The 26,589-nt window shown below is 44.3% G+C and overlaps 1 protein-coding gene across 1 annotated transcript; it reads right to left on the bottom strand.

Moving 5' to 3' along the window:
* Positions 1–982: 982 nt before the first annotated feature.
* On the bottom strand, positions 983–25,639 carry pgk1 (phosphoglycerate kinase 1). The gene is made up of 11 exons (XM_056284497.1): positions 25,456–25,639; positions 20,308–20,358; positions 19,421–19,576; positions 18,829–18,973; positions 13,135–13,238; positions 11,905–12,024; positions 9,375–9,489; positions 6,917–7,096; positions 5,094–5,271; positions 3,692–3,790; positions 983–2,474 (listed from the first exon to the last, which is right to left on the bottom strand). The coding sequence occupies exons 1-11, from the start codon at positions 25,518–25,520 to the stop codon at positions 2,434–2,436; spliced, it is 1,254 nt and encodes a 417-aa protein (XP_056140472.1). The 5' UTR covers positions 25,521–25,639; the 3' UTR covers positions 983–2,433.
* Between the last annotated feature and the right edge of the window lie 950 nt (positions 25,640–26,589).

Raw genomic sequence — 26,589 nt, 5'->3', positions numbered from 1 at the left:
GCTGAGTGTGAAATGGTCGGGATGAGAGTCAGCACCTCCAAGTCTGAGGCCATGGTTCTCTACCAGAAAATGGTGGATTGCTCCCTCCGGGTTGGGGATGAGTTGTTGCCTCGAGTGAAGGAGTTCAAGTATCTCGGGGTCTTGTTCACGAGTGAGGGTAGGATGGAGCGGGAGATTGACAGGTGGATTGGTGCAGCATCAGCAGTAATGTGGACGTTGTACTGGACTGTTGTGGTGAAGAGGGAGCTGAGCAGGAAGGCAAAGCTCTCAATTTACCAGTCAATCTTCGGTCCAACCCTCACCTATGGTCATGAGCTTTGGGTGGTGACCGAAAGGGTGAGATCGTGGATACAAGTTGCTGAAATGAGTTTCCTCCATAGGGTGTCTGGGCTCAGCCTTAGAGATAGGGTGAGGAGCTCAGACATCCGGAGAGAGCTCGGAGTAGAGCCACCGCTCCTTCATCTCAAAAGGAGCCAGTTACGGTGCTTTGGGCATCTGATTAGGATGCCTCCTTGGTGCCTTCCTTTGGAGGTTTTCCGGGCACGTCTAACTGGGAGGAAATCCCAGGGTAGACCCCGAACTTGCTGGAGGGACTACATGTCCAATCTGGCCTGGGAATGCCTTGGGATCCCCCAGGAGGAGCCGGAGGGCATTGCTGGGGAGAGGGATGTCTGGAGTGCCCTACTTAGCTTGCTGCCACCACGACTCTGATGAGATGAGACATCACAAAAAGCTGCCATTTTAACAGGGATGTGTGGACTTTTTATTTATCTACAACTTCTATTTCTGTCCAACATCAACGCATTGTCACAGTTTATGGCTCCTGAGAAAATAATTGCACCAAATTAGACCTACTGTATGGATGTATGGATGTATAGCTGTATAAGTAGATATTAGTCTTCCGTGATTGAGGAACTCTGAACAAACCCTTCAGAACCAGCAGTAACTCAGCCAGAACCAGGAAACAGACGCTGTCGGGGTCTTTAGGTTTTACAAGAACTTCCTTTAATTTCCATGAACAAATATGATTGACATGATTTCACGCTCCTAGAAGAATCCTCCCCCCCTTAATGGACAGAGGAACAGGAAGAGCCAGCAACAATCTGAACAAAGCCTTTGTGTATAACTGACAGGTTAGGGAGGAATGGGTGGGATGGAGAGTGTGTTAGGAGAGACTCGCGTGGTAAACACAGGGGAGAAGATCACGTGAGCGAACCAACATCGAACATGTTAGATAGTACAAAGTCTAGGCAGAGATACGACAACACATGACGGTGCAGTTTGACTATACAGGAGAAACACAGTATTCCTCACACGCACACAAAACACGGGTGCGAGTGCACCAACTCAAGGTGCCACGGACGACAAATTCCCTTGTAAAAGGTTAACGGCTGCAGTGAACAGAGGTGACTCGGTCGATCGCCCCCCTCAATAAGGAAACACAGCAAAATCCTTCCAGTACATGAGGGGGGGGGTGTGTGTGTGACCAGGCCTCACCCCGTATGGACTCAGACAGTCCAACAGGTATTAGCTCAGGTCCAGGTGCTCGTGTGTACACATACCAGCATGCAATCCCACAGACAAACTTTTTTTCCCATAATTGCACAAGTGTCAGTAAACGCTGCGCCCGCATCGGCCAGCACTGATCAGTAGTCTCCACGACAGCCGTGAGGAGAAATCCATGTTGGTGGGTGTATTATCAACACGGTACTGAGGCGGAATTCCCATTCTACCTTCAGCGGCATTGTAAACGCGTGTCTGGAAAATTCATCTTGTGTCCCTCTCCAAGCGGATGTAAGCTGAGGCAGGTGCAGGGGAGGGAAAGACAATGGCGCAGGACCGCGGGGATCTCGGGTTTTGCGGCCATCTTGTTTCTATAGCAGAGCGACAGTTGATTTGACATCCGGGGTCCCTCGTTGTTGTGTGTGTGCATGTGTTAGCTGTAGGTACACTCCGGTAGAAAATAAAAAAAATAAAAATAAAACCGTTTCTTATCAAGCCTCGATCTTATTTTTGGTCTTAAAATCTCACTTCTTAGAATGCAGTAAACTGAAATGTGCCACCAGAAGTCAGATATAATTCTCTCATGTCCAACGTACTTTCACTTAGTTTGACAATTTGGATAATATCTTGAAATAGGGCCGAAATCTCTCACCTGGTTTAAAGATAATGTTTCTATAATCCTTCTATAACCCTTGAGCCAGTGAGATTAAGGTTTTTTTTCCTCCTTCCCACTTGGTTCAAGGGAAAACAAGATTTTAAGACCAAACGTAACATCAAAACTTGGGGGAAGTGAACATGTTTATTGCAGCACACTAGGTCTGGGGTGAGGAGGTGTGAGGAGGTTCCTCTGGGAGCGATGGACGCCCTCACAGGATGGAGGAGAGCCAACTCCCCGGCGTCAGCACCTCCTCTCGGGGACGACGGGAGGTCTTAAGCGCTGCTCAGAGCATCTACACCGGGCAGGACTTTACCTGAGAAACAGAGAGAAAGACTGTTAATATGGACTGCTGATGCGTAGAGAAGTTTTGTAGTAAAAGAAGATAGGAACAAGAGTTGTTTTTTTTTAATTACTCCACTGCATCTAATACTTGTGAACCACATTAGAGGGAGGTCATGTAGGTTTCCAGCAAATGGAAACCGAACTAATTTGCATTTGATTTCGTACCGACTTTTCAGAAGTTTGCTTCAAATGTGAATTTACATTTGGACAGAAACGTGGTTAGCATTAAGTCACTTCTTCAGAGGATTACCTTCAATAAGGTTTCTATAGAGGTAATAAACTTGGTAGGGGGAATGAATCTGGTAAGTGTCTGGATCCTGATACAAGGATGACGACAAATTCTACGTTGTTGTGGAAGTAAAAGTCAAATATTGATTTCTGTTGTTTAGTAGAAGAATCTTTGGTAACACTTTCTATGAAGCTTGCGTCTATAACGCCCTATAAGTATCTATAACGCCTTGTAAGCCATTGTAAGATTCATTATAACCATGTATAAGCCCTCACAACACCTCATAACCACCTTTATGATACATTGTCAATTCAAAACGGATTTATGCATTATAAATATGTCATCAATAGCCTGTTTATCTGTCAAATGTCATAATGCATCATAGCCAACTAGTTTTGCTGAAGTTTTATAGAGATGCATAATGAGACTGCAGTGCTATTTCACAGTCTTCAGCCATAGCCGTCAGTCATTGTCATACACATTATAGGAAAGTATGGGCGTTATAGATGCAATAGATGCTTATAGGGCGTTATAGATGCAAGCTTCATAGAAAGCGTTACTGAATCTTTTATGGTAAAATTTTAGTTTTTTTTAACTGAACGTACTATTATAGCAATCCATTAAAGAACAATTCTTCCCCACCTATAAATCCTACATATTCTATATAACACTCCAGCACTGATAATAAATGACAAAAAATATGACAACCAATGGAAAAAGGAGCGCAAGGCCTTTCGTTTGGACTGGCAGCAAATAAAACCTTTTTTTCTGCAAATTACATTGCACAGAACAACCTCCATCACAAGCTGCTGTGCAGCCCTCATCCATCCGGCCATCTAGCAAAGCGCTTTTGCTCTCCTCTGTGCTGACTGAATTCACTTTTTAAACAGAAGGTTCATCTCTGCTACATGGCTAACAAGAACTGAGACGTGTTGAACTGAACTTCCTGGTCCACTCACCCTCCAGCAGCTCCAGGCTGGCTCCGCCCCCTGTGCTGACATGGCTGACCTTGTCCTCTGTGTTCCACTTGGCACAGCAGGTAGCTGTGTCGCCCCCACCTGGTCACACGAGGCAAAACATTTCCAGAATGAACATATGAGGAAACCGACTTGGTACAAGGCTCAAGACATTAAAATAAATAAATAAAAAATAATGGAGTGGATGAAGTATGAGAAGTAAAAATATAAACATATAAGTCTAATATATGTCAAATAAGCACACAAACAAAATAATTGTGATGCAAATTGTTTTCTATGTCCTACCTGAGACCAGAGGCAAATAGCCCTGATGGACTCAAGCTCTGTGTCCATATGTAGAATTACTGATACATAATAATAACTGATATCAGGCATTAATTTTGCTTTTGGGCGAACTGTCGGGCGAATTGTCAGTCAATGAATGTTAATGGGTACATCAACAGTTCTCCCGCTTGAGTTTGGTTACCTTACTCAGATGCCTTGGGCTGAGTTTGACCTTTTTTTGACTCATTAAGCTTCAAAAATGTAATGTTGTCAGGAGAAGGAATAACAAGCCAAATCTTGGATCTGATTCCTGTGTAACTAACTAAACACCACGACACTGTCTGGGTCAGGAGTTCAACTCCCACCAGAGCCTTTTGTACTGAAAGTGAATGTACTTATGGTACCGTACGGTGAGCAAAACTACCCACTAGATAGGAAATGTAAAAACTGCAAAGCTGATCTGGAGTCAGCACAGTACCACCCAGGGTCGACACTGTAATCATTCTATCAAGGCGGAAAACTTCTAAAGGACACTAAAATATGTCAGATTTTCCATCTTGTTGCTCTCTTGTTCTGCATTTAAACTACCAGTAACCACACAGCTGCAATACAAACCGATAACCAATCAAGCTAATTGCGAGCTGTAGAACTGGGGATAATGAAATACGATTGGCTGCTGCTGGGCGGTAGCTAAACCGACTTTCCTACAGATGTTAAAGGGGATAAGTGTCGAGAGCGGACAGACAACATCTCTGTGAAGTAAAAGAAAAAATTAATAAATTGACTTTTTGGCCACTGGTCTCATATATTGTCATTGGTGTGAATGAAGTGTTTGGGCAGTTTCCAAATGTGAAATGTCTTGAGTGTGGGTATTACGGGAAAAGTGGACCAAGACGTTATTGCTCCGACAGATAGACAGCTAGCTAGGCCCCACAATGACAACAAGAGACTGATAACAAGCAGACAGACTGACAGAAAGACAGACACATACTACATGAAGGGAGGCGAGTCAAAGAATGTCTGAACTAAATGAAGAAAGGGTCTGTGAGCAACAAAAAAAAAAGAAAAAAGAAAAGAAAAAGAAACAATCCAAAACACAAACGATTTCTTGTTTCCTCACCAATGATTGTGATGCAGCCCGACTTTGTCACCTCCACCACTTTGTCCATCAAGTTCTTGGTCCCGTGGGCAAAGTGATCCCACTCGAACACGCCAACGGGGCCATTCCACACGATCTGCTTGGCCCTGCCCACCGCCGCGGTGAAGGCTTTGGAGCTCTCCGGGCCACAGTCCAAACCCTGCAGAGCGTTTGTGGAGGAGAGGGGGGGAAAACAAAGAGGCACTTAGAAATGTAAGGATTAAAGGAGTGTCATTTGTCACATGCCCAGAGATACAAAGTAAAACATTTAGTGAAATGAAATGAAAGGGAAGCTCAGTTACTGTGCAAGAACATAAAATCAGTAAATAAATAAAACAAGGTAAATAGAACAAAGCAAAATAAGAAAATCTTCCCAGTTCCCAGAATCCACTAGCGTTTCAGTTAATGTGACCTGGTGTGACAGCGACAGAAGCAACAGTGTATACAGTACTGCAAGGGTATCTATGTGTAGAAATTTTGTTAAAGTGAAGTGTATGTGTTGAGAATCCGGATGGCCTGAAAATAGAAATTATATTACACTATTATGGTGACCAGAGTTCAATTTAAGAGCTCACCTAATTAAAATGGAAGGAATCTCTGTCTGTATGTCTGTAGGTATGCATTTCTGCCCTTCGATTTTCTTGATAACCATTCAACCGATCGACTTCACACTTTGCAAGTGTATTGCTGAGGACCTAAGGAGGCGAGTGTGAAGTTGCTTGGATGAGCGGCTGTCGAGAAAATCGGAGGATGAACGTACATACATACATAGAGAGATGTTCCTCCTGTGGCAACCGGACAAGCAGCGCTACCCTGCCATTGCAACCCACATTGTGGTCGGGGGGGGGGGGATTACACCCAAACAGGCACCGTCACTACCCGATCCCTATGCGAAACCCGATTTGTTCTAACCTCAAACTGACCCTAACCTTAACCAAACTTACCTTGCGCCTGCGCGAGCCAACAATAACAGCATGGCAGATGCATAGAACAACATGGCAAATGTGTAGAATGAATTGGATTTCCGGGATGGATCGGGCAGTTGCAGGCACTGCACTAGTTTCACGTGAATCAATCTAACTTGAGTGTGCAGAAGCATTAACATCTACTAAACAGAAGAGGGCACTATATCCACACTCATGGAACTTTTGGGCCTCATCGTAGGTCAAGGAAGTTGAACAGACTCCTCTTCCCATTCCTCATCTTTCAGTGACTAATACTTGGACGCATGGCTTGGTGCTTGGCATGTGATAATTTCAACAAACGGCAGGCTACTTCCAGTGATTTCACAAAGAGGCCACTAAAGAGAATGAATGGGGAGACACTGCTTAGATCAGCAGTTCTCAAGCAGGTCCTCAGGGACCTCAAGTACAGCTGGTTTTCTATTATACTGGGAAGTTAATTACACTCCCCTATTGTGTCAGGTATTCAAGACATCTAATCAGAAGTTTTCAATACTATACCTGCCTGGTAGAATAGAAAACCAGAAGTACTAGGGGTCTTTCAGGACCCAATTAAGAACCACCGACTAATATCATTCCAGGTTTTTATGCAACTTCCTGGGTGTCTGTGTGTCTCTCCTCTCATTTCAAAGCTGTTGTCAATAAAGCAAATCAAGGCCCTGGTAAAAGAAGGGTGTACATAATGCTGCAGGGTACGAAGGACCCATTACCGTGGAGACCAAGAACAGACCTGTTACCACGGAGACCAAGAACGGGCCCGTCACCATGGAGAACTGCCCATTTTATGTAAGCCTCAATCAAGATGAGGCTTTGAGCCCAAAGCGTGTGGTGCTCTATGCTCACCATCCAGCCGGCTGGGATGCCGGCGGCCACAGTGGCGACTCCTGTGGTGGCTTTCTCGTCGAACTTGTCTGCGGTGATGAAGTCGACGGGCAGGTTGATCTTAACGCCGTTCTTCTCGGCCTTGGCCATCAGGTCCTTGACGATCTTGGCTCCTTCCTCATCGTACAGGGAGTTGCCGATCTGACGATGGGGAAGAAGAGAGGAAGGACAAGAGGAGATATGATGAGAGGAGAGGAAGATAAACAGGAGACAAACGTTGACATCGGGAATTTTCGTCATTTTTCGAACGGCAATACAAATCCTAAATCTGGTTTCCCTGCCGCATTAAAGCCTAAGGACTTTCTGAACAATTCTTCAGGTCCAAGCGCCAGTGGAGCAAAGTTTTCATTTTCATGGGTTTCATTTCTTATCGGGTTGGGAATTAAATTCTTGTTTCACATGATCCAAATGTGGTTTCTGAATTTCCTTTTAAAGACTTTTTGTCAATGTAGGTTTTAGGTCACATTCTCAAAGTAATGTGTCATTGAAACTGATTATCTGATGCGGTTTTCCTCATGTAAAACAAAAATCCGTTTATCTATCCACCTTTTAGATACCGCTGCCTTGTGGTCTACACACTTTTCCTTAGCAAACATCCATCCCTATGTAAAAAGAAAAAAAAAGTTATTTGTACTAACTGGGCTTTTCAGCACTGGTTTTCTAAGGGGTCAAAGTGTCTTTGTGAACGTGCTTCCGTGTTTCTCTTCCAGGACAAAACCAGTTTCACAAGCCTGTTTGAACAAACCAACATTGAGTAATGTGTAAAAGTAGATGGGAAAAGCATGCTGGCCAGACAGGGAAGAAGTGGAAGTCACTATTTGTTTTCATATTGTGGCAGTAATCTGCTCTGACATAGATAGGGTTTATTTAAGAGGCTTTTCTAAATGAAGTGGAAGAATAGGGGACTTGTTTGACAACGACCATATGTGTCTCCTTCCTCTCACAACTTTACTGATGAAGACTTTGAGGAAGGTGAGGACTGACTTTCTCTTGGTTGTAAAATTTGTGAGAAGCGGTCTCTTCCAACTCTTTGCTACTATTATTGGGCCGCAAATGTTCAAAAAATGATGTGCCGTCTTCCTCCTGCAGATCCAGACTGGTGCCACTCTGAAGCTGCATCCTGCACTTCACCATCTCTCACAGCCTGGGTCACTTCCAGTCTTACCCTTTCTACCTCACACTTTACTAACAATCCCGTCGTCATCAATACCCTCAAGACACGGTTTCAGTTCACACAGAACTTTGGGTTCAAACAAGTCCTGTATGCAATAATCACCTTTCTCCAGCCAGATTAGACTCTGCATTCTCTCTGTGGCAAAGACAAGGTGTTTCTCAATTTAAGGATATGTACATAAACCGTGTTTTTTTTTTTTAGCTTTGGCGACTTGTCACACAAATTCGGCCTTCCTCGGTCCAGCTTATTTTGGTATTTCCAAGCCGGCCACTCGCTTCAGCGCCATGACCCCAACTTTCCAAACATCGTCAGTGTCAAGCTTGGATGATATGCCAGAGATCCCTTTTAATTCAAAAGGGCCATCTCAAGAATAAATGCTTGTAACACTTCTCTTAAACCATAGCCTACCAACACGGGGATCGCTGGTTGGACTCCCCCGTGTTACCTCCGGCTTGGTCAGGCGTCCCTACACACACAATTGGTCCTGTCTGCGGGTGGGAAACCGGATGTGGGTATGTGTCCTGGTCGCTGCACCAGCGCCACCTCTGGTTGGTTGGGGCGCCTGTTCGGGGGGAGGGGGGATAGTGTAATCCTCCCATGTGCTACGTCCCCCTGGCGAAGCACCTCACTGTCAGGTGAAAAGAAGCGGCTGGTGACTCCACATGTATGGGAGGAGGCACGTGGTAGTCTGCAGCCCTCCCCGGATCAGCAGAGGGGGTGGCGCAGCGACCGGCACGACTTGGAAGAGTGGGGTAATTGGCCAAGTACAATTGGGGAGAAAAAGTGGGGGAACCCCCCCAAAAAATGAAGCATTCTTAATGAAATATCTGCTATTTTATTAAGTGTTCCAGCCATTATCATGGTTTACACATAGCAGATATTTCACAGCAGTAATAATAACAACAATAATCAACTAATAAATGAGTTATTTCTATAAGGACAACAATCTTTTTAACTCGGATTAAACAAAATGACACATCTACAAACTTTACCTGCTAGATTTTAGATATACGATGATGATGATGAGGGACTCACTGTGCAAAAACGGGGCGATATCTATATATACGTATATATATATATTCCGGTCAGTATAAATAATGTGCCATGACTGCCATGAGTCTACACAGATGTAACAGATAATGTAGCGCTTCTGAAAAAGTATGTTTTCAATGGTTACACCAACGACACAAATTACTCCGACATGGATTGTGTGTGTGTGTGTGTGTGTGTTCTCTCTCTGCTCACCTCCATGTTGTTCAAGACCTTGAGGAAGGTGAAGGCCATGCCCCCTCCGATGATCATCTCATTGACCTGATCCAGCATGTTGTTGATCAGCTGGATCTTATCTTTCACCTTTGCCCTGATACACCGGCGGCAGAAGGAGGGGGGCGGAGGGGGAGAGGGAGAGAGAGAGAGAGAGAGAGAGAGAGAGAGAAGGTGAGAAAGATGGAAACAGTAAGATATGAAGCCACTCCCTTACAGAAATGCAACTCGAATGTCTTCACAAAAGGCTTTCTATTTATTCATTATAACATAATTAAAGATTTCACATCTTCTTCTGTCGGACAGACACACACACACACACACGCGCGCACACACACACACACACACTTATTGTTGTCGAGTTAACTCGGTCTTGAACACTGTGGTCTTTGATCCATCGTGATTGGTTATCGCTACACACCAACAGTCAATATCCATCATGGTTCGAAAGCAGACAGGATGATGGGAGTTGACTCTGACAGCCTACAGCAGGCTGAACAGACACATCTGACTGGCTGTCAGATGCTGAGCGGGTGTGACAGTTGCACAATGGAGCCAGGTTAAGATGGACTCTGACACGGGGCCAGCGGCAGCCGGGTTAAGCTGCGCGCCGGTCTCTGCTCAGCGTTTCTCTTGTCTTCGTTCAGCTGGGATGGGAACCCATGCTTTCACAACGCGAACACAACCGCAGCTTGGAAAAAAAGCATTTCGTTTAACCATCTCCTTAAAATACAGAAAATATAATTTCAGCACTTCATTATCTGCACTTGACCATCATTTAACATTATTTCAGAAATTCACAAAAAAAAAAATCTTTATTTTTGTGTTTATGAGAATGTTTTTCTCTTCTTGATCGAGACGGAAGTTGGAGGCGTTCTAGTTACCCTTTCACAGGACCTTCCGGTGGCAGTAAAACGGGGCCAAACTGTCTACCAGATCGCGAGGTACTGGAGCCTCAACTCTCTAAAATTCATGGTTTTAGGACTGAGGATCCAAAAGCAGAGTTTATAAACCATCACAAGACTCTTGCTTTGCTGGAGATGAGGACCAGGTCAGAATCTAAAGCAGAAACACGTCCCCCAAACACCACCTTTAGAAATGATACCACACCAGAAACACCGTTCATGGTGCATTCCAGAGCTCTTTTTAAGACTGTTAAATCATCTACATAGTGGATCACAACTTGTTGTGACCAACACGGCATAGTGTGGGCGCTGGGGGAGTGACCTTTGACCTCAGTGTTGGCCGTTTGTTATTCTGGTGATCCAGGAGCTTAACTTATTCAACTACTGCACTCACTGTGAACAAACATATTTCAGACCACCTTCCAGATGCCTAAAAATGCTTGGTGTGTCTCATCCCTGCCCGCAACCCAACAGCACACGAGCAGCTAAGCAGTGAGGGCTGATCCACATTAAGCGGTGTGCTGCCACACCAGATTATATAATGAGCTTAAAGTCTCTTTTCCTAGATCACCACCTGCTTATTTTACACCTTAGAGAAAGCACGGGGGGGGGGGGGGGGCGCGTTCTGGTGGTGTGGCGGTCTATTCCATTCCCTGCCAACACAGGGATCGCCGGTTCGACTCCCCATGTTGCCTCCGGCTTGGTTGAGCATCCCTACTGACACAATTGGCCATGTCTGCGGGTGGGAAGCCGGATGTGGATATGTGTCCTGGTCACTGCATTAGCGCCTCCTCTGGTCAATTGGGGGGCCTGTTTGAAGGGGAGGGGGAACTGGGGGGAATAGGGTGATCCTCCCATGCGCTACGTCCCCCTGGCGAAACTCCTCACTGTCAGGTGAAAAGAAGCGGCTGGCGATTCCACAAGAGGAGGGGGGGTGCAGCAGCGACCGGGATGGAAGAGTGGAGTAATTGGATGGATACAATTGGGGCCCCCCCCCAAAAAAGAAGGCACTGGAATAGAGTAAGATGACCCCTGAAAGAGGAGGAGGGCTTGTCTGTCTGGGAAGACACACAACAAATAAACACGGAGTCCAAATATGACAGTTGTTCAAAAGGCCAACAGAGTCAACCTTTTTATCATCAGGTCATGATGCCATTTTGACTAAGACTTTTACCCAGATCTGAAATACTGTAAGCATGAATTCCTTTATTCTTTTTCTTTTCCCCGACGCCGTCCAGGTCGCCAGCCAATGCAGCAGCTCAGTCGCACTTTGGGCTATTTCAACTTGTGTTCCTTGCTATGTGTGTTTCCATCAACCTGCCATTTTGAATATGTGGATCAATAAAGCTGATCTCATCATATCGTATCCCAACTGTGTCAGTTGTGCTGCTCTTTACAACATGTCAGTCCTCAATGGTGGAGAAACAGAAACAGCACTTTCTGTTTTTGCCTCGTGTTTTCTATTCTGTGACATTTTCAGTACCACACACGAAACACTGAATATCCACAAGACAATTTGCGGAGACGCTGGCGATGCTGCGAAACACAGCTGGAGTCAAGCCGATGGCGTCGACATCAGGTGCGAGCGCCATACGACGAGCTCTTACCCTCCCAGGATGGCGAGGAATGGCCGCTGAGGTTTCTCCAATGCCATGGCAAAGTAGTCCAGCTCCTTCTTCATGAGGAAGCCAGCTGCTTTCTGGGGCAGGTTTACCCCCACCATGGAGCTGAGAGGAGGAGGAAGAAGAGGAGGGAAGAAGAAGGTGGGGGCAGAAGGACAAATGGGAAGGGGAGAGGAAAAGATAAGCCAAGCATAAAAACATTCTCCAGAAAAAAAGGACAACTTTTAAAAGTCAATATGAAAATAAAGTGTAAAATATAAGCACAAACTGTCTTTATGCATGCTCAATAACCCAGGGAAGGAAATCAGAAACAGAAAGGTGAATCAGTTCATCATTCACTTCATCTTCTCTCCAGATGAACTGATTCACCTTTCTGTAATACACACAAACTGTGCGAAATATGGACAAAATGTGTAGAATGTACAGTACATAACAGGAAGGTGAGAATATGTGCAATATATGACCATAATACAAAAAGTGCAAATCTAAATTTACAGATTGTATGTGGATAAAAAAGTGCAGAATGTACAGTATATAACAGAACTACACCAAGGAACAGTATAAACGGTATGACTGTACATGAAGTGTTACGACAAGAAGTATTGGATGCAAAAGTAATGACTTATTGTATATTAAGTAACAGAAATATGGACATAATGCACAGAAAAGGAAAAGAGAGAGAGAGGAGAGGGGGAGAGGATGAAGAAAAGCGGGGAGAAGAGATATGCATTAGGAAGAATTTAAAAATGAGCAACAAGTCATTTATGATGATAAATGAGTTCACACACACACACACACACACACACACACACACACACACACACACACACACACACACACACACACAGCGAGCAGGTGAAGTGAAGATAACGTGCTACTAAGTCGAGGCTTTTTCCTGATGACTGCATAATTCCAGCCAGAAAGTTTGGAAAAATGGGTCCAAATGGACTCATTTTGAAAGCCGCACCCCACGGCTCCGGTGTGGGAGTATTTTGGGTTTAAGCCAAATGAGAGCGGAGAGCCCATGAATTAATGGAAGTATGTCGACTTTGCTTTAAAACAAAAAGTGAAAGGCAGTACTTGCATTATTGTGCTATAATCCTTATATCAGTGACATAACATAAAAGGTCTTAAAATGACAATAATACTGTTTACTGCAATAGTTTTGGGGACAATAATCGTCCAACAAAAGGCCTAATTTGGGGTCCAGCTCACCTGTGGCCTCTGTGAGCTGTGCCGAAGGCATCGTTGACGTAAATGTCGCCCAGTTTGGACAAAGACGCCCTGAAAGAGTCGATCTGCTCCTGGGTGGCCTTGGTCTGGGGGGCGAGAGAGAGAGAGAGAGAGAGAGAGAGAGAGAGAGAGAGAGAGAGAGAGAGAGAGAGTTTAGTTCAACCATGCAGAAAACAGGCAAAACATTTGGTATCCTTAATATATGGAAAGATAGTTCATGATACTACAATACATTCCTTTCTTTCAAAATCTAAGTTTTTCAATACCATTTCAGCTTTTTTCACATAAGTGTACATTTATTCATCCATATGACCTTCATCCTCCTCGTGAGTTCAGCGTATTCTTGTCGGCATGTTAGCCAGCTGGCTATGCTTTTGGCCCTTCCATATATGTTCTCATCAGTATCTTAAGCTTTGCTCTTCCCTTTTTATTTTTATCCTTAATTCATTCATTTCTATTCACATTTCTTCTTTTGTTGCCACGGCAACCCCCATATTCCCTTCGGGGACCATCAAAGTCGGTCCCTGGGTGAGATATGAGGTCCCAGTTTCACCCGTGAATGACCCCGAGGACGGATGGCCACACACTGTTTAAGCAGTGTGTCGGTGTGATCGTATGACCCGGGGCAGCCGGGTGACGACGGGACGTTATCCGAGGGGTACGTGCCCATGTCAAAAGCAAAGCGCTGCCCCCTGTCTTTGTCTTGGCTGATAAGAGACACAGGAAACGTGTTAAACTAAATGACAGACCACCACACTGGTAAGGTAAACAATGTGCTTAATATATGGGAGGGGGGTGTCATGAATTGGTACTTTTCAGTCCGAAATATCAACATCTAGATATGTTAATAGGCTTTAAAGAACTACATATCGTTTTTTGGATTGTATGTCCAAATATTAAGTTGTTCAGTAACGCGGTCCTTCCACCAGCACAAAAATACATCAGATCTGAATGAACATTGGTGTTTTTTTTCTCTCCTGTTGCTTGCAGCAGTTTGTCAGTTTACTAAAATGGATCTGGATGACACAAAACACCCCAGTATGAGCCATTTTGACAGTCGGCGTACTGCCATGACTTGACGGGTCTGTACTACAGCACTACAAAGAATGTGTGAGTGCATGTGTATTGGCTTACAATAGTGCAATAAACGGATGTCTCAAAAGTTCCTCCATCTCAATTCTGACAAACCTCAAGTCCTTGTGATCGGGCCCGACTCACTATATGGGCCTCCTTGCTAGTAATATCAAGACCGTCTCTACAAATCTTGGTATTCTTTCTGGCCAACAACTTTGAACCCCATATGCTCTCCCCTCTACACAAATGAGTGCACCTCGGGTGTCCCATTTGTTAAACTCCGGAAGTTTGCAGACGACACAACCATCATTGGCCTTATCTGGGATGGTGACGAGTCTGCATATATAGACGGGAGGTTGATCAGCTGGCCCTCTGGTGCGGCCATAACAACCTGGAGCTGAACACACTCAAAACTGTGGAAATGACAGTGGACTTCAGGAGGAGGCCCCCAACACTGCCTCCCCTCACCATACTCAACAGCACGGTGTCTATGGTGAGTTCCACAATCTCCCACGACCTAAGGTGGGAATCCAACATAAACACAATCATCAAAAAGGCCCAGCAGAGGATGTACTTTCTCCACCAGTTCAGGAAGTTCAACCTGCCTCAGGAACTGCTGATTCAGTTCTACACTGCAATAATCCAGTCTGTCCTCTGCACATCCATCACTGTCTGGTTTGGATCAGCCACCAAACAGGACAGGGACAGACTACAACGGACAGTAAAGTCTGCAGAGAAAATCATTGGTGCCAACCTGCCCTCCATTCAGGACTTATACACCTCCAGACTTAGGAAACGGGCAGGCAACGTCACTGCAGACCCATCACACCCTGGTCACAACCTGTTCCAACTCCTCCCCTCTGGTAGGCACTACAGAGCACTGTACCCCAAAACAACCAGATATAAAAAGTTTCTTTCTGCGGTCTCTCATTCAAATGAACATTATCAAATAAATCCAACCATGTTGTATATACTGTACTGTACATTGTACGTATACTGGTACGCTCTGTCATATACATCTACCTCAGGCATGTATGTAAGTAACCTGCTAACATCTATTTCAGCATCTCTGATAAATTCTCTGCACCACTGCACTTTATCACCCCTCTTACTTCACCTGTATATAGTCAATCCTTGTGTATACATCTGAAGATTGTTGCGTTCTGTTAAGTACAGACAGCCACAAAACCGGGGTCAAATTCCATGTATGTGCAAACCTACACGGCCAATAAACATGATTCTGATATTACTCATCTCATTCAGTCTTGTTTCTTTCAGCTGATATTGCAAAAAAAAAAAATCAGACTTATACTATCTGCCAAAAACTTGGGAACTTTCTAGTGCATGCCTTCATCTTTTCCTGCTGATACTACTGTAACTCCCTCTTTACTTGCATTACTCAGTCCTCTCTTGCTCACATTCAACGTGCAGCGGCGAGGCAGCTAACAAAATCTAGTCGTCGGTCCCACATCACCCCAACTCTTGCCTCCCTTCATTGGCTTCCAGTAAAACATTGAATTAATTTTAAAATTTTGCTAATTATGTACAAGGCCTTGCACAGCCTGGCCCCCCTACATATAGAGCAGAGTTGTTAAGCCCCTACTCGAGTTGTCGGCCACTCAGATCTTCTGATCAAGGCCTTTTATCGGGCCCCCGTTCTTATTTTACATAAGAGGTAGCAATGCTTTTGCGGTTGTAGCTCCTTAACTTTGGAACAGCCTTCCCCGTCCCATCAGATCTGCTGAATCGGTGGTTTGTTTTACACAGCTGCTGAAAACTCATTTCTATAGAATAGAGAATAGAATACTCCTTGTTAGTCATTTTGTACATACATACAAATGAAATTCACTCTCTGCATTTAACCCATCCTAGCTGTGTAGCTAGGAGCAGTGGGCAGCTGCCGTGCAGCACCCAGGGACCAACTCCAGTTCTTCTTTCCATTGCCTTGGTCAGGGGCACAGGCAGGAGTATTAACTCTAACATGCACGTCTTTTTTGGTGGTGGGAGGAAACCGGAGCACCCGGAAGAAACCCACGCAGACACGGGGAGAACATGCAAACTCCACACAGAAAGGACCTGGGATGGCCTGGGGTTCGAACCCACGACCTTCTTGCTGTGAGGCAACAGCGCTAACCACTGGGCCACCGTGCCGCCCACAGCTTAGCCTTTATATAAATATGCTCTTCGCCTTTAATTTTGTTTATTCTGGTCATGTGCTTTTATTTTTGTCGATGTATCATGCATATGTACTATGTATATGTATGTATGTAGGTAGGTATGCTTGTATTTGTATGTGTGTATGTTGTCCTATTTATGAAGCACTTTGTAACTGTATGTTTTACAAAGTGTTATATGAATAAAATTAATTATTATAATAAGGCTTTTTTGGCAGTCTTAGCAAACAGTGCTCCATGTGTCACCTTAACAGTGGCTCCACTACCATACTGTAAAACATAAGTCATGTCTGTAAGAGTGCAAGTGCCAAGTGCAGGCATGACTGTGTGTGTGTGTGTCCACCTGATCGGTGCACATCAGCCAGCGTGCCGTGGATCAGGTTCCTGCTGCACTTTAACTGGGAAAGGTCAAAACTGTCTGACTTAAGGTCAGAAAAAGGTCAAATGGGCTCTCCAGTGTCTTGTTCAAATGCCAGCCGCTGGTTCCAGCACAGTTCAGACGGGTCATCTCTACTCCTGCTACCATGGACCACTTCTCCCCCACGAGTTACCGCGGTATAAAGTAAACGGAGGAAATTACACACCGGCGCCCGAGTAACTCACAAGGGCACAGACGTTAGCTTCACGGTGAGGGAAGCAGGTCAAGTAAGGTCACTAGTTCTAATCCCCAGACCATCTGGGAACATCAGGGTGGGTAAAGTAGGTAAAGGTTTTCTTTCTGCCATAAATGTCAAAGATGACCTTCAGGGATGCATTTGCCCCTTAAATGGTCTGCTAGAGTGTCTGTCTGGGCTGAGTCTAGCACAGAGGTTCTGATGGGCAGACTGGTATAATCTAATGCTTTGCTTTTCTTCACTGTTTGCAAAACACACAGAAACAGTGCTACAATTACCAACCTGTTAAATTCAAAAAGGTGGAGAATCACAGACAGATAGCTAGTTAGCTAGCTAGCTAGCTAGATAGATAGAGATATGTATTCAATGTCAGTATGTGTGTGTGTGTGTGCAGTGACTCTGCAGTTCTAGAGACGCTAACATCATCATCATGACTCAGCAGCTGGGGCGACTGCAGCTGGAGCTGGTGTCCTGTCTGTTGATGTTATTGAGCATAAAGACATCCTGTCTGTTCAGTTCTCAGGGAGAGGAAACATCGGGTTTGAAGGGTATCCTTGCCCACACAATGCTATTAATGACTTGTAAACTAGTTATTATAATGTGGGGGGGGGTTTGTACATGTTTAAGTCTCTTTAGTTTTGAGTCATCTTGCTGCTACACAGCTTGCTTCCCTCAAGGATAAACGATCTCATCTTCTCTTTTTATGTCAGTTAGGGTTGATAGACCCTCCACTTCAGTTTGACTTTTAATTTCCGCCACTCTTTAAACATGACTGACATGTATTTCGTATCGAGACGGCAGATTTAATTGATCAAATCTGGATAACAACATTACAATGTATCTCAAATAATAAAAATGAAATGTGGATTTCTATTTCTCTTGACCAGAAATCCCAGTTTGCCTAATCTACCCGAGTAAGATTCTCCACTCTCCATCTCTTCACTGTTCCTTCATTTACAAGTGCCCTCTGCTGCTATTAAGTGTAAACAGCAGCTAAACTGAAAGGGCGAGATAGGGCTGGGACACACCTACATGGCTAAAATTGTACCTTACGAGACTCTACAAATGTGAATCTTGATTTGGTTTTTTTTTTAGGTTTTGTAGGCGATACGTCAAAATACTCACAAGCTCCATTAATTAATAAGACCACTCGAGTCTCAACCTTACACAATTTTTTTTCATAAGCCAGCTTCCGTAGCCATGAGGCTAAACAACGCTGGTTGGCCATGTTGGTTGAAAAGAATGCAATCAAAACTAATGTTTCAACACGTATGTGTGACGCGGTGATGTCACTCGTAGAATAAGAGAATAAAGCTCCAGTTTCTCAACATAGAAGTCATACATCACTGGAATTTGATACATTTTATCTACTATGGACACATTCTTTATAGAAATGAGCAAATACAAAAAGATAATTCCCTAAAATTGTGATGGTTCGTGATTTTGTGAAATTTGCCCATTGACCCCTCTTCATTTTACACTTAGTTCACTTCAAGCGCCCCTTGTGGCCATTTTCAGAATGGAGTCCATTTGTTCAGGGTAAAGCACCTTAGGTTCTCGTGTCAAGGAGATGTGGCGGTTCTACTATCACTGCTTAGCACTACGAAAATGTAATAACCATTTGGAGTTCACAGTTAATCAGACTTCGGATATCGTCCCCTGCTGGGGATTCTAAGCAGAACTACAAACCTACTACAACGCCAATTTCTGCATGATAATCTAAATGTCTAAATGCACATTTAAACTGTCCACCCCCCGGCAGACCGTCGATACGCTCCCCCCCAGGTCACGAGGCTGTTCTCTTGGGCACCTACCTTGTTTCCGGACGCGTCCTTCCCCTTGCCTTCCTCGGCAACGTGGAAGCGCAGGTTTTCCAGGAGGATGACGGAGCCAGCAGCGGGGTTGGCGCAGGCAGCCTCCACCTCGGGGCCCACACAGTCCTTCAGGAAATGCACGTCCCTGCAGAGACAGCAACGGTTTATTTCATTATTTCACAGTTCAGCTCCACCGCTGAATCACCAACTACGACACATATACACTGACTTGTCTCTCTCTGGTGCAATGAGGAAAGGGGCAGATCAACCACTAAATCAGGAATAGATTCAAGTCAAGTAAAATTTTCACATTTGAGGCCCGAAGGACTTTATGATCACAATCACATTCTCCAACAGATGTAATGACAATAAATGACTGCACAACATGCCTTATCCAAAGACCCTCAATGCAGACAAGGAAAAACTACACACAAAACCTTCTTCAAAAAAAAAACAGTGCACATATGCAGTTAAAATTCAATGCAAACACATCAATATTCTACAGTAATAGTGAAAAACAAAAACTGTAGTAAGCATTAACTGTGCAGCCCTGTGGAGGGGGGGTGTAAAAAAGAAACAGTCAGTCACTCACTTGCCGAGGAGGGTTTTCAGTTCGGCAGCGACGGGCTTCAGGGAGTATTTATCGGGCATGGGATTCCCATCAGGACGTCCCAGGTGGCTCATGAGCACCACAGCCTTGGCTCCATGGTCCAGACAGTGTTTGATGCTGGGGACAGCGGCCTTGACCCTACGACACACAGGGAGAAGAAGAGTCTGACGCCCGGATGAAGGACAAGTCTCATCTGTTCTCCCACCCATCCATCCATCCTTAAACTCTTCCAATTCAAAGCAAGAGAACTTAGGTCATCTTCAAAATGATTCTCGTCATTAATGAATGACTATTTTGGTAATTTAAGTATTTTATCCAAGAGCTGTCATGTAACGCAAGATTCCCTCTGGCCTACAATTTAGTCTGGTTCCCCCCATTGCCTACTGTAATGTGATCTCTCTGTCTATGTGATATGCTTTTTTTAATCCATTTTCTTTGAGTTTTAGTTGAAAATAGTCATTTTCTGTCTTTTTGGCTCCTGCCTTTCCTTTTTGTTTGGCTTTGCTTTCCTCCATTTTCTCAACTCAAATAATTTGCTGTGCCATCTATGTGCAACAGTTATGGTCATCTGAGCACTTTGCCACCCAACTCAACCTGCCCAGACCTGTTAAGACCTGAAGATATGAAACGTAATCTGTAACTATGGATTTTTTGTAACTGAGTTACTCAAATTCTTGTGACAGCCTTGCTTTAAATGAGAATATATTCTAATCCTGTCTGGTTAGATCAAACTTAAGAAAAGATTTAGGCCCATTCATTCATCGTTAAGTTTGTGCTTCCAACAGAGATGGATGTGTGTAATGAGTCCTAATGGAGACTGAGGAAATGTTTTAGGCGATGGAGATGAGGGTGCGCACAGAAAACTTTACCTTTGGTTGTTTGTGATGTGATGGTCCTTCATCGGCACGTTGAAGTCAACCCTATAAAGACAAACCCAGAATTTATTGGAAAAACAGCATGGCCAGATAACAAAAAGAAATAAAATCTATTTGAGAACATCACTTTCGTAAGCCTGTAGAACAAGAGAGGCTCAAAGTTAAACATGGCTGTCACTCAGATTACGCAAAGAGTGGTTTCATTAGAGGCAAATACGGTTACTAACACCTATGGTGCAATTTCCTCCATCGCATTATAAAAACCCCCAGATTGAGAAACGACGGTGTTGCGCTGTACTGATTTTAACGTAAGGCCTCTCTTCTGAAATCCTTCCAGAATTTCCCCACCTGGGATGGACAGCAGACCAAGAGAGTGACAAGTTCCTCCACCAGCCACGAGTTGATCTCCAAAATATTCAGATATCCAACCGGATTTTTAAGAGAAATACAGGACATCCAAAACGATAGCTTAACTGATAAAGTGATGGCAAGCGTGTACACACAAGTCACTAGTCAAAGTCACGCTGGGTGATGCAGAAATATCATCATCACAATAATCACAGAGACTTTACTACATGATAGTATAGATGATGTACTAGTGCAGTGGCCGTGCAAAATGTGCCGATCGCTTGTCTGATTGTGGGGATGGTTGAGCTGCGGTATTTTACACCCACGACGCTTTAATCAATATTCCTACAAACTTGCACCTGCTGTGGATATTTGTGAGCGTGGGGACGGCTGAGCTGCACATTTACCTGCGACGTCGTCGCGTCAGTATGACGTCGTCACGCCTGTATCATGCGCGTGACATCATGCACGCTAACCTTAGCCTAATTAGCTTGCTCAAACTCAGGGTAATTAGAGAACCGCTCATGCGAAGAAAAGAAACTTCAAACTTGACACTGCACTTCCTTGAGTCCTAAGCAATACACCCGATGAGTCAGTCAGTCAGTAAACGGTCTTCCACTTGGTCCGAGTCAAACCCCCAAAACAAACAACACATCCGAACATCTGAACACGTAAAAATACAACATAACCATAACAATTTCCCACACCCACCATCCTTTGTGCAGAACAAAGTGTAATACTGCGACCCATCCCCTTCAGTCGCTACAATATTTTAAACGTTTCCATAGGACTCAATGTTCAATTTGGAAATAAAAATCATTTCTCATCTGATGTTCATGGGGCACAACGGGGGGTGGGGGGTGGTGCAGTGGGTGCAATGCACACAGGCGGCGCATCAGGGGGGGCGCCAAAAATACAGTGTAGTACAGTAAACAATTTCTGGTTATAGGCCTATTCGTTTTTTAAAAAGTTTAATATTTATAAATATTTTTACTTAGATGAGAATTTCGGATTAGAATATATAGTTACAGGTTATATTTTTTAATTATAATATTTTTTTTGCGTACGGTGTACATTGCACCCTCTGCACCCCGCCCCCCCCTTGTTGCGCCCCTGTTAATCATCACTTCTTCTATAACTAACACACAAAGTTGAACCAGTTCATCTGGACACAATGTTTATAGAGAGAGAAACGCTTCATCACTCATCTAAATGACCTCTTCAGTCTCAACTGACTGCAGGTACCCCCACCCTTACAAACAATACAGTGGCATAACGACCGAAACCAACCATCGATTTGGTCACGGCAATGTGCATATGAAGTCGATAAAATACGATATGTGATATGATAAAATATGATTTGTGACATGAAATCACAAAATGTCTATACGCAAATCCTACACCAAGAGCACAACAACAGCCTTGAAATTTTTCTGATAAAGACCATTATGGTTTCCCCCAAACCAATGAAATGCATTCTAGCAGCCCGTCCCACTGTCCTCTCCCAGTGAGGAGTTATTGATTGACAGGAGTGTGTGTGTGAGTGTGTGTGTGTGGGGGGGTAGATCTCACCCTCAATCCTCATCAAAAAAGACAGCACGCCGAGGACGACGCAAGGACAACTCACATGCAGACAAAACACACATGGGCCAAAAGGGTTGCATTTTGCACAAAATACAAAATGCAACCCTTGGTCTTTCTGGAAGGTTCAGTAGAAATAGGCCAATAAAACCACAAGTTGGTCAGCAATGGTAGAGAAACACTACTCGAAAGAAATGACCTGGGCCTCATTTATTAATTTTTTTCTTAAGCACAAATTTGTATTTTGCAAACACAAATCACCCAGCCAGGCTTGCAAAGGCATGAGTGTTAGCCAACTGGTCTCTAAATTCAGAGATACGAGACAAACTAGAGGGCTACAATATTTCATGGGTCTGCAAGAACAGATTTGTACACAAGAAGGTGTTTCTTGAGCAGTTTTTTTCCCTCATTCGGGTCTAGGGTCCAAGGATAGAGGGTGTCGTATGTTGTATGCTATTGTAGGCTGCTGATTGGAAAGCCCTTTGGCGCTACGTTGTGATTCTGGGCTATACAAATAAACTTAACTTGATCTGTCAAGAACATTTCATGAATGAGGCCCCAAGCGTCATTCATTAATTTTCCCTCACACGGTACCTTTCTGTCCGTCTGTCGATTCATCGATCTAAAAAGCTATTAGTATGTTTATGTAGGAAAAACCGGATGGTGATGGAAACTGGCTGTATTTCCCTTTCGCTACATAACTCCTGGGGACAGAACACTGTGGATACACGAGTGCCCCGAACCTAAGCCGTGTTATTTCTGCTCTACCCGGTGGGCTACAGACACACTCGCTCCACCTCGCATGATGCCCAGGAGAAATGCCACATCCCTCGTACACCCGTTGATTACATAACCCTTTCCCCTCTACCCCTACTCCTCCTCTTCTGCTCCTCTTTCTCATGTCTGGTGCAGTCTCTCTCACACACATGCACGGTAACACTAATCCACTGTCTGAGTTAATTGAAACCTAGAGTCTGCGGTCTACTTGTCCCGGGCGGATGAGATTGCATAACAGCTGGTCACCAGTGGGAAGAAGTCAGTTCAACATGTTTCCATTAATGAACCACAGCTCACTGAATATCCTCTTCCTACTGTCATGTTTGAACCTGTCACACTGGGGGCGGTGGCAACCTTTGAGTTCCAAGCCATAGTTTTTTTTTTTTTAATGATCAATGTACTCATTCTGCAAACAGCAACTGCATCATGATGCAAATACAGTCTGACTGAAGTATTTGGTGGCACTAAGAACGGATATTTGCTTTGAGGAAAAATTAACCTTTAACAGAGAGTTGGTGAACTCTGTCCTATGGCTTCTGTCATACTGCATCACTGAGAACACCAAAATGACCCTCTGACATTTTAAACAGAGCGTGTCTATTTCAAGTCCACTCAGCACAGCTGCTGATAACAGTCTATATTAGAACTGGCCAATATTTCAATGATATTTTTTTTTCTTCTTTTAATGGTATTGTATCGGGATGAAATGTATATGTATGAAGGTGTGATATGTATCAATATGTTGCAAAATTCCTTATGGCGTTTTCACATGGGAAGCGACAACCGCTAGTATTCAATTCATTTTCAGTGGGAAGCGGGCGGGCGGAAGCGGATCTGAGAGACTTGCCGCTTGGGTGCACGAACATGCCCGCCCGCCTCCAATATATATATATATTCAACTTTTAAGGCGACGGCACGGTTTTTTTTATGGAATTGACCAATCAACATACGACATCTTGTTTATCCAACCGATACTGAAACCTGGACTGCCATATTAAAGACCACCTTCGTGGGTATAACAGCTTCAAAAGCTCCCAAGGGTCCCATTATAACATTTCGTAGCTGGCTAGTTAGCTTAGGAGACTAGTGAATAGCTGTAGACGATGAGTGTGATTTTCCCGTGTTATTCAGCAGCGGTGCACCGCCACATACATAGGAAAGTTCTTCATGTTATAAATATTAAAGGCACAATTAATGTTTACTACAATAAAGCGGCAAACACTGAAATGTGGGGTTTTTGAGAATGTTAATGTAACCGGTTATTTTTTCGCCCGGTGCGGGATTCGATATGGGGTGTACAGCACCACAAGGCGACATCACTAACAGCTCGACTAAAGGATGAGACCCGTTAGCTAGGGGCTAATGTGTCTGATTAGTAGTTTACATTAACTTAGCGATCCGATCCAATGACGTTGGGAATTTTACGCTGTATAGCGGTGTATAGTTACGTTTGTATTGGAACGAAACATTGTTATTTTGGGGTGATTACGATTTTCAGGCTCTTGTGCAGTGCTACTTTTCATGCGAAGTGTATTAGGGCACATGGCCTACAAGAGCCTGAAAATCCTGCCCAGTGTTTTCTAAGCCATTTTTCCAATCTGTATTCATTTCTGATCGAATTCTCTTTTTTTCCCATGCCACCCTCCCTGACTTGTTCTTGCCCCCCACCCCACCCCGGTCACCTCGTTTAAAAAATATCCTCTGAACCGCCCCTGGTGGGACGGAGAACGAGGGAAAACGTCTGGAAACGCAATTAACATTATGTAAACTACTAATAACACACGTTAGCCCCTAGCTAACGGGTCTGACCCCTTAGCCGAGCGGTTAGCGACGTCGCCTTGTGGTACAGTACACCCGGTATCGAATCCCGCACCGGGCAAGAAAATAGCCGGTTACAATTATAATACCAATACTTCCCATGTCGCCCAGATACAAGCCTGTGCAAATCCCTCTATTTGAATGGAAATAAACCTAGTCGGGAAAATTACACCATTGGAAAACGTTTTGGGCAAAATCGTTGTTTCAATATAGGTATTGAAAAGTGAACTTGGCAAAAGTCATGCTGGACGCGAAAAATGAAGAGGGTTTATTTGACGCAGATGTTCGGTATCGCAAGTTTGCGACGCTTGAAGATGCTTCTCGCATCCATGCGGCATCGCCCTCACAGAGACGTAACGCGCGCGGATGAGAACGTGACCAACTCCACAGCTCCACTTCCTGCCCTCTGCCAATGAGAGCGAGCCTCGCTGCGACGATCCAAATAACTCCTAACTAACCAAAATAACAGGTCCCAAACGTCTCAGTGTGCCCAAAAAAATAAATAAAAAAAACGAACGTCCACTGTCGAAGCCCAGGAGCTCCACACAATTTGTAATTTCAATGAACTGTCAAAGATGTTCGTTCTCGTCTGCAAGGTTAAATCCTACCAGCGCTTACCTCATGATGACCCGCTTCCCCTTCACGTCCACCTTGTCCAGGGTGAGTTTAGTAGACAGAGACATCTTGGCGTTTTTATTTTGTTATTTTCCTTTACCTGCTTTACTGGATTTCTGCTGTCTACGCTCACCTGACTCAGCCGACGGCTAGACCCCGAGTGAGAATGACCTTACTTGTGGCGCAGAAGCTCACTGGCTGGGCGAGACCTTACGCTCTCTTCCGCACCTCATTGGTGGAGCTCGAACACGCGTGGAGATTGACGTTTCATGCTTCTAATGGTGGAAAGCTGTGTCAGTCCTCTGGCGCGTGAGCCTGACGACCCGCCCCCCCCCACACCCCGCACGTATCAAACGAAATAAGCCATAAATGCAAATTTCAGTTATTACAGTGACGGTCTGCAGATTCGACGAGATTTTTACGCAGTTTTTTTTCTTTATTAGATTATCTCAAATGTCACGTGAACAAAACGAGTATGAGTGCCATACATGTTAATGATGTTTTTGGTGTATGCATCTGTCATACCCTGATTTTATTCCTGCTTTGGGAATACCTATGTCTCTGTCAGTTGTTCCATCTTCTCTGTATGATATTTCCGTGGTTCGGTAAACAAGGTGTGTTCAAATCAGCCGAAGCTCTGGCCTTTCATAAAGGTGTCCGGGCCATTACAGCAGTTGTCCAAGATGTGAATTTCAGATAGCTCTACACTTCTAAAAGTAATATAAGCTTGCTTTCTGCCTCCAGTTAGGTCAAAGTGCAGGGTCATCAATGGGACAGCATCCCAGAGACAGATAGAAATGAATAGTCTCACTGGAGGAAATTCATGCAAAAGCCTTTATTGTAGACCAAGGAAAGAAAACAAAAAGCTCTTTACACTGAAATGCCTGCATCATATTACAGTATAGGTGGACCCAGTGAGAACTGAATCCCAATTTTTTGGGATTTCAGCACCATGGTCAAAGTCTATAGTAGTTTATCAACAGGTTCTCTACCAACTGAGCAACGCAGGACGACATGATGTGTCCTTCGACACGTTTGTCACACTGGCCCCAATGGCTTATTGCTCAGACCCAGGAAATACAGGGTGTGCCAGCTAGCGAATTAAGTTCTTGTGACATGTCTTTGCTAAATGTAGAC

Source organism: Lampris incognitus, chromosome 8 (assembly GCF_029633865.1).
Source record: "Lampris incognitus isolate fLamInc1 chromosome 8, fLamInc1.hap2, whole genome shotgun sequence".
NCBI classification, from domain to species: Eukaryota; Metazoa; Chordata; class Actinopteri; order Lampriformes; family Lampridae; genus Lampris; species Lampris incognitus.
Note: the sequence above shows the minus strand (reverse complement) of the source record. Positions and strands in the feature narration are given on the sequence as shown.

Excerpts from the sequence above, each read along its gene's own strand:
- pgk1 (XM_056284497.1), bottom strand. The coding sequence starts at position 25,520 with ATGTCTCTGTCTACTAAACTCACCCTGGACAAGGTGGACGTGAAGGGG. Across the intron at positions 18,974-19,420 it reads CTGAAAACCCTCCTCGGCAA|GGACGTGCATTTCCTGAAGG; the intron begins GTGAGTGACTGA and ends CTGTCTCTGCAG. Across the intron at positions 2,475-3,691 it reads CAGCCTGGAGCTGCTGGAGG|GTAAAGTCCTGCCCGGTGTA; the intron begins GTGAGTGGACCA and ends TCTGTTTCTCAG.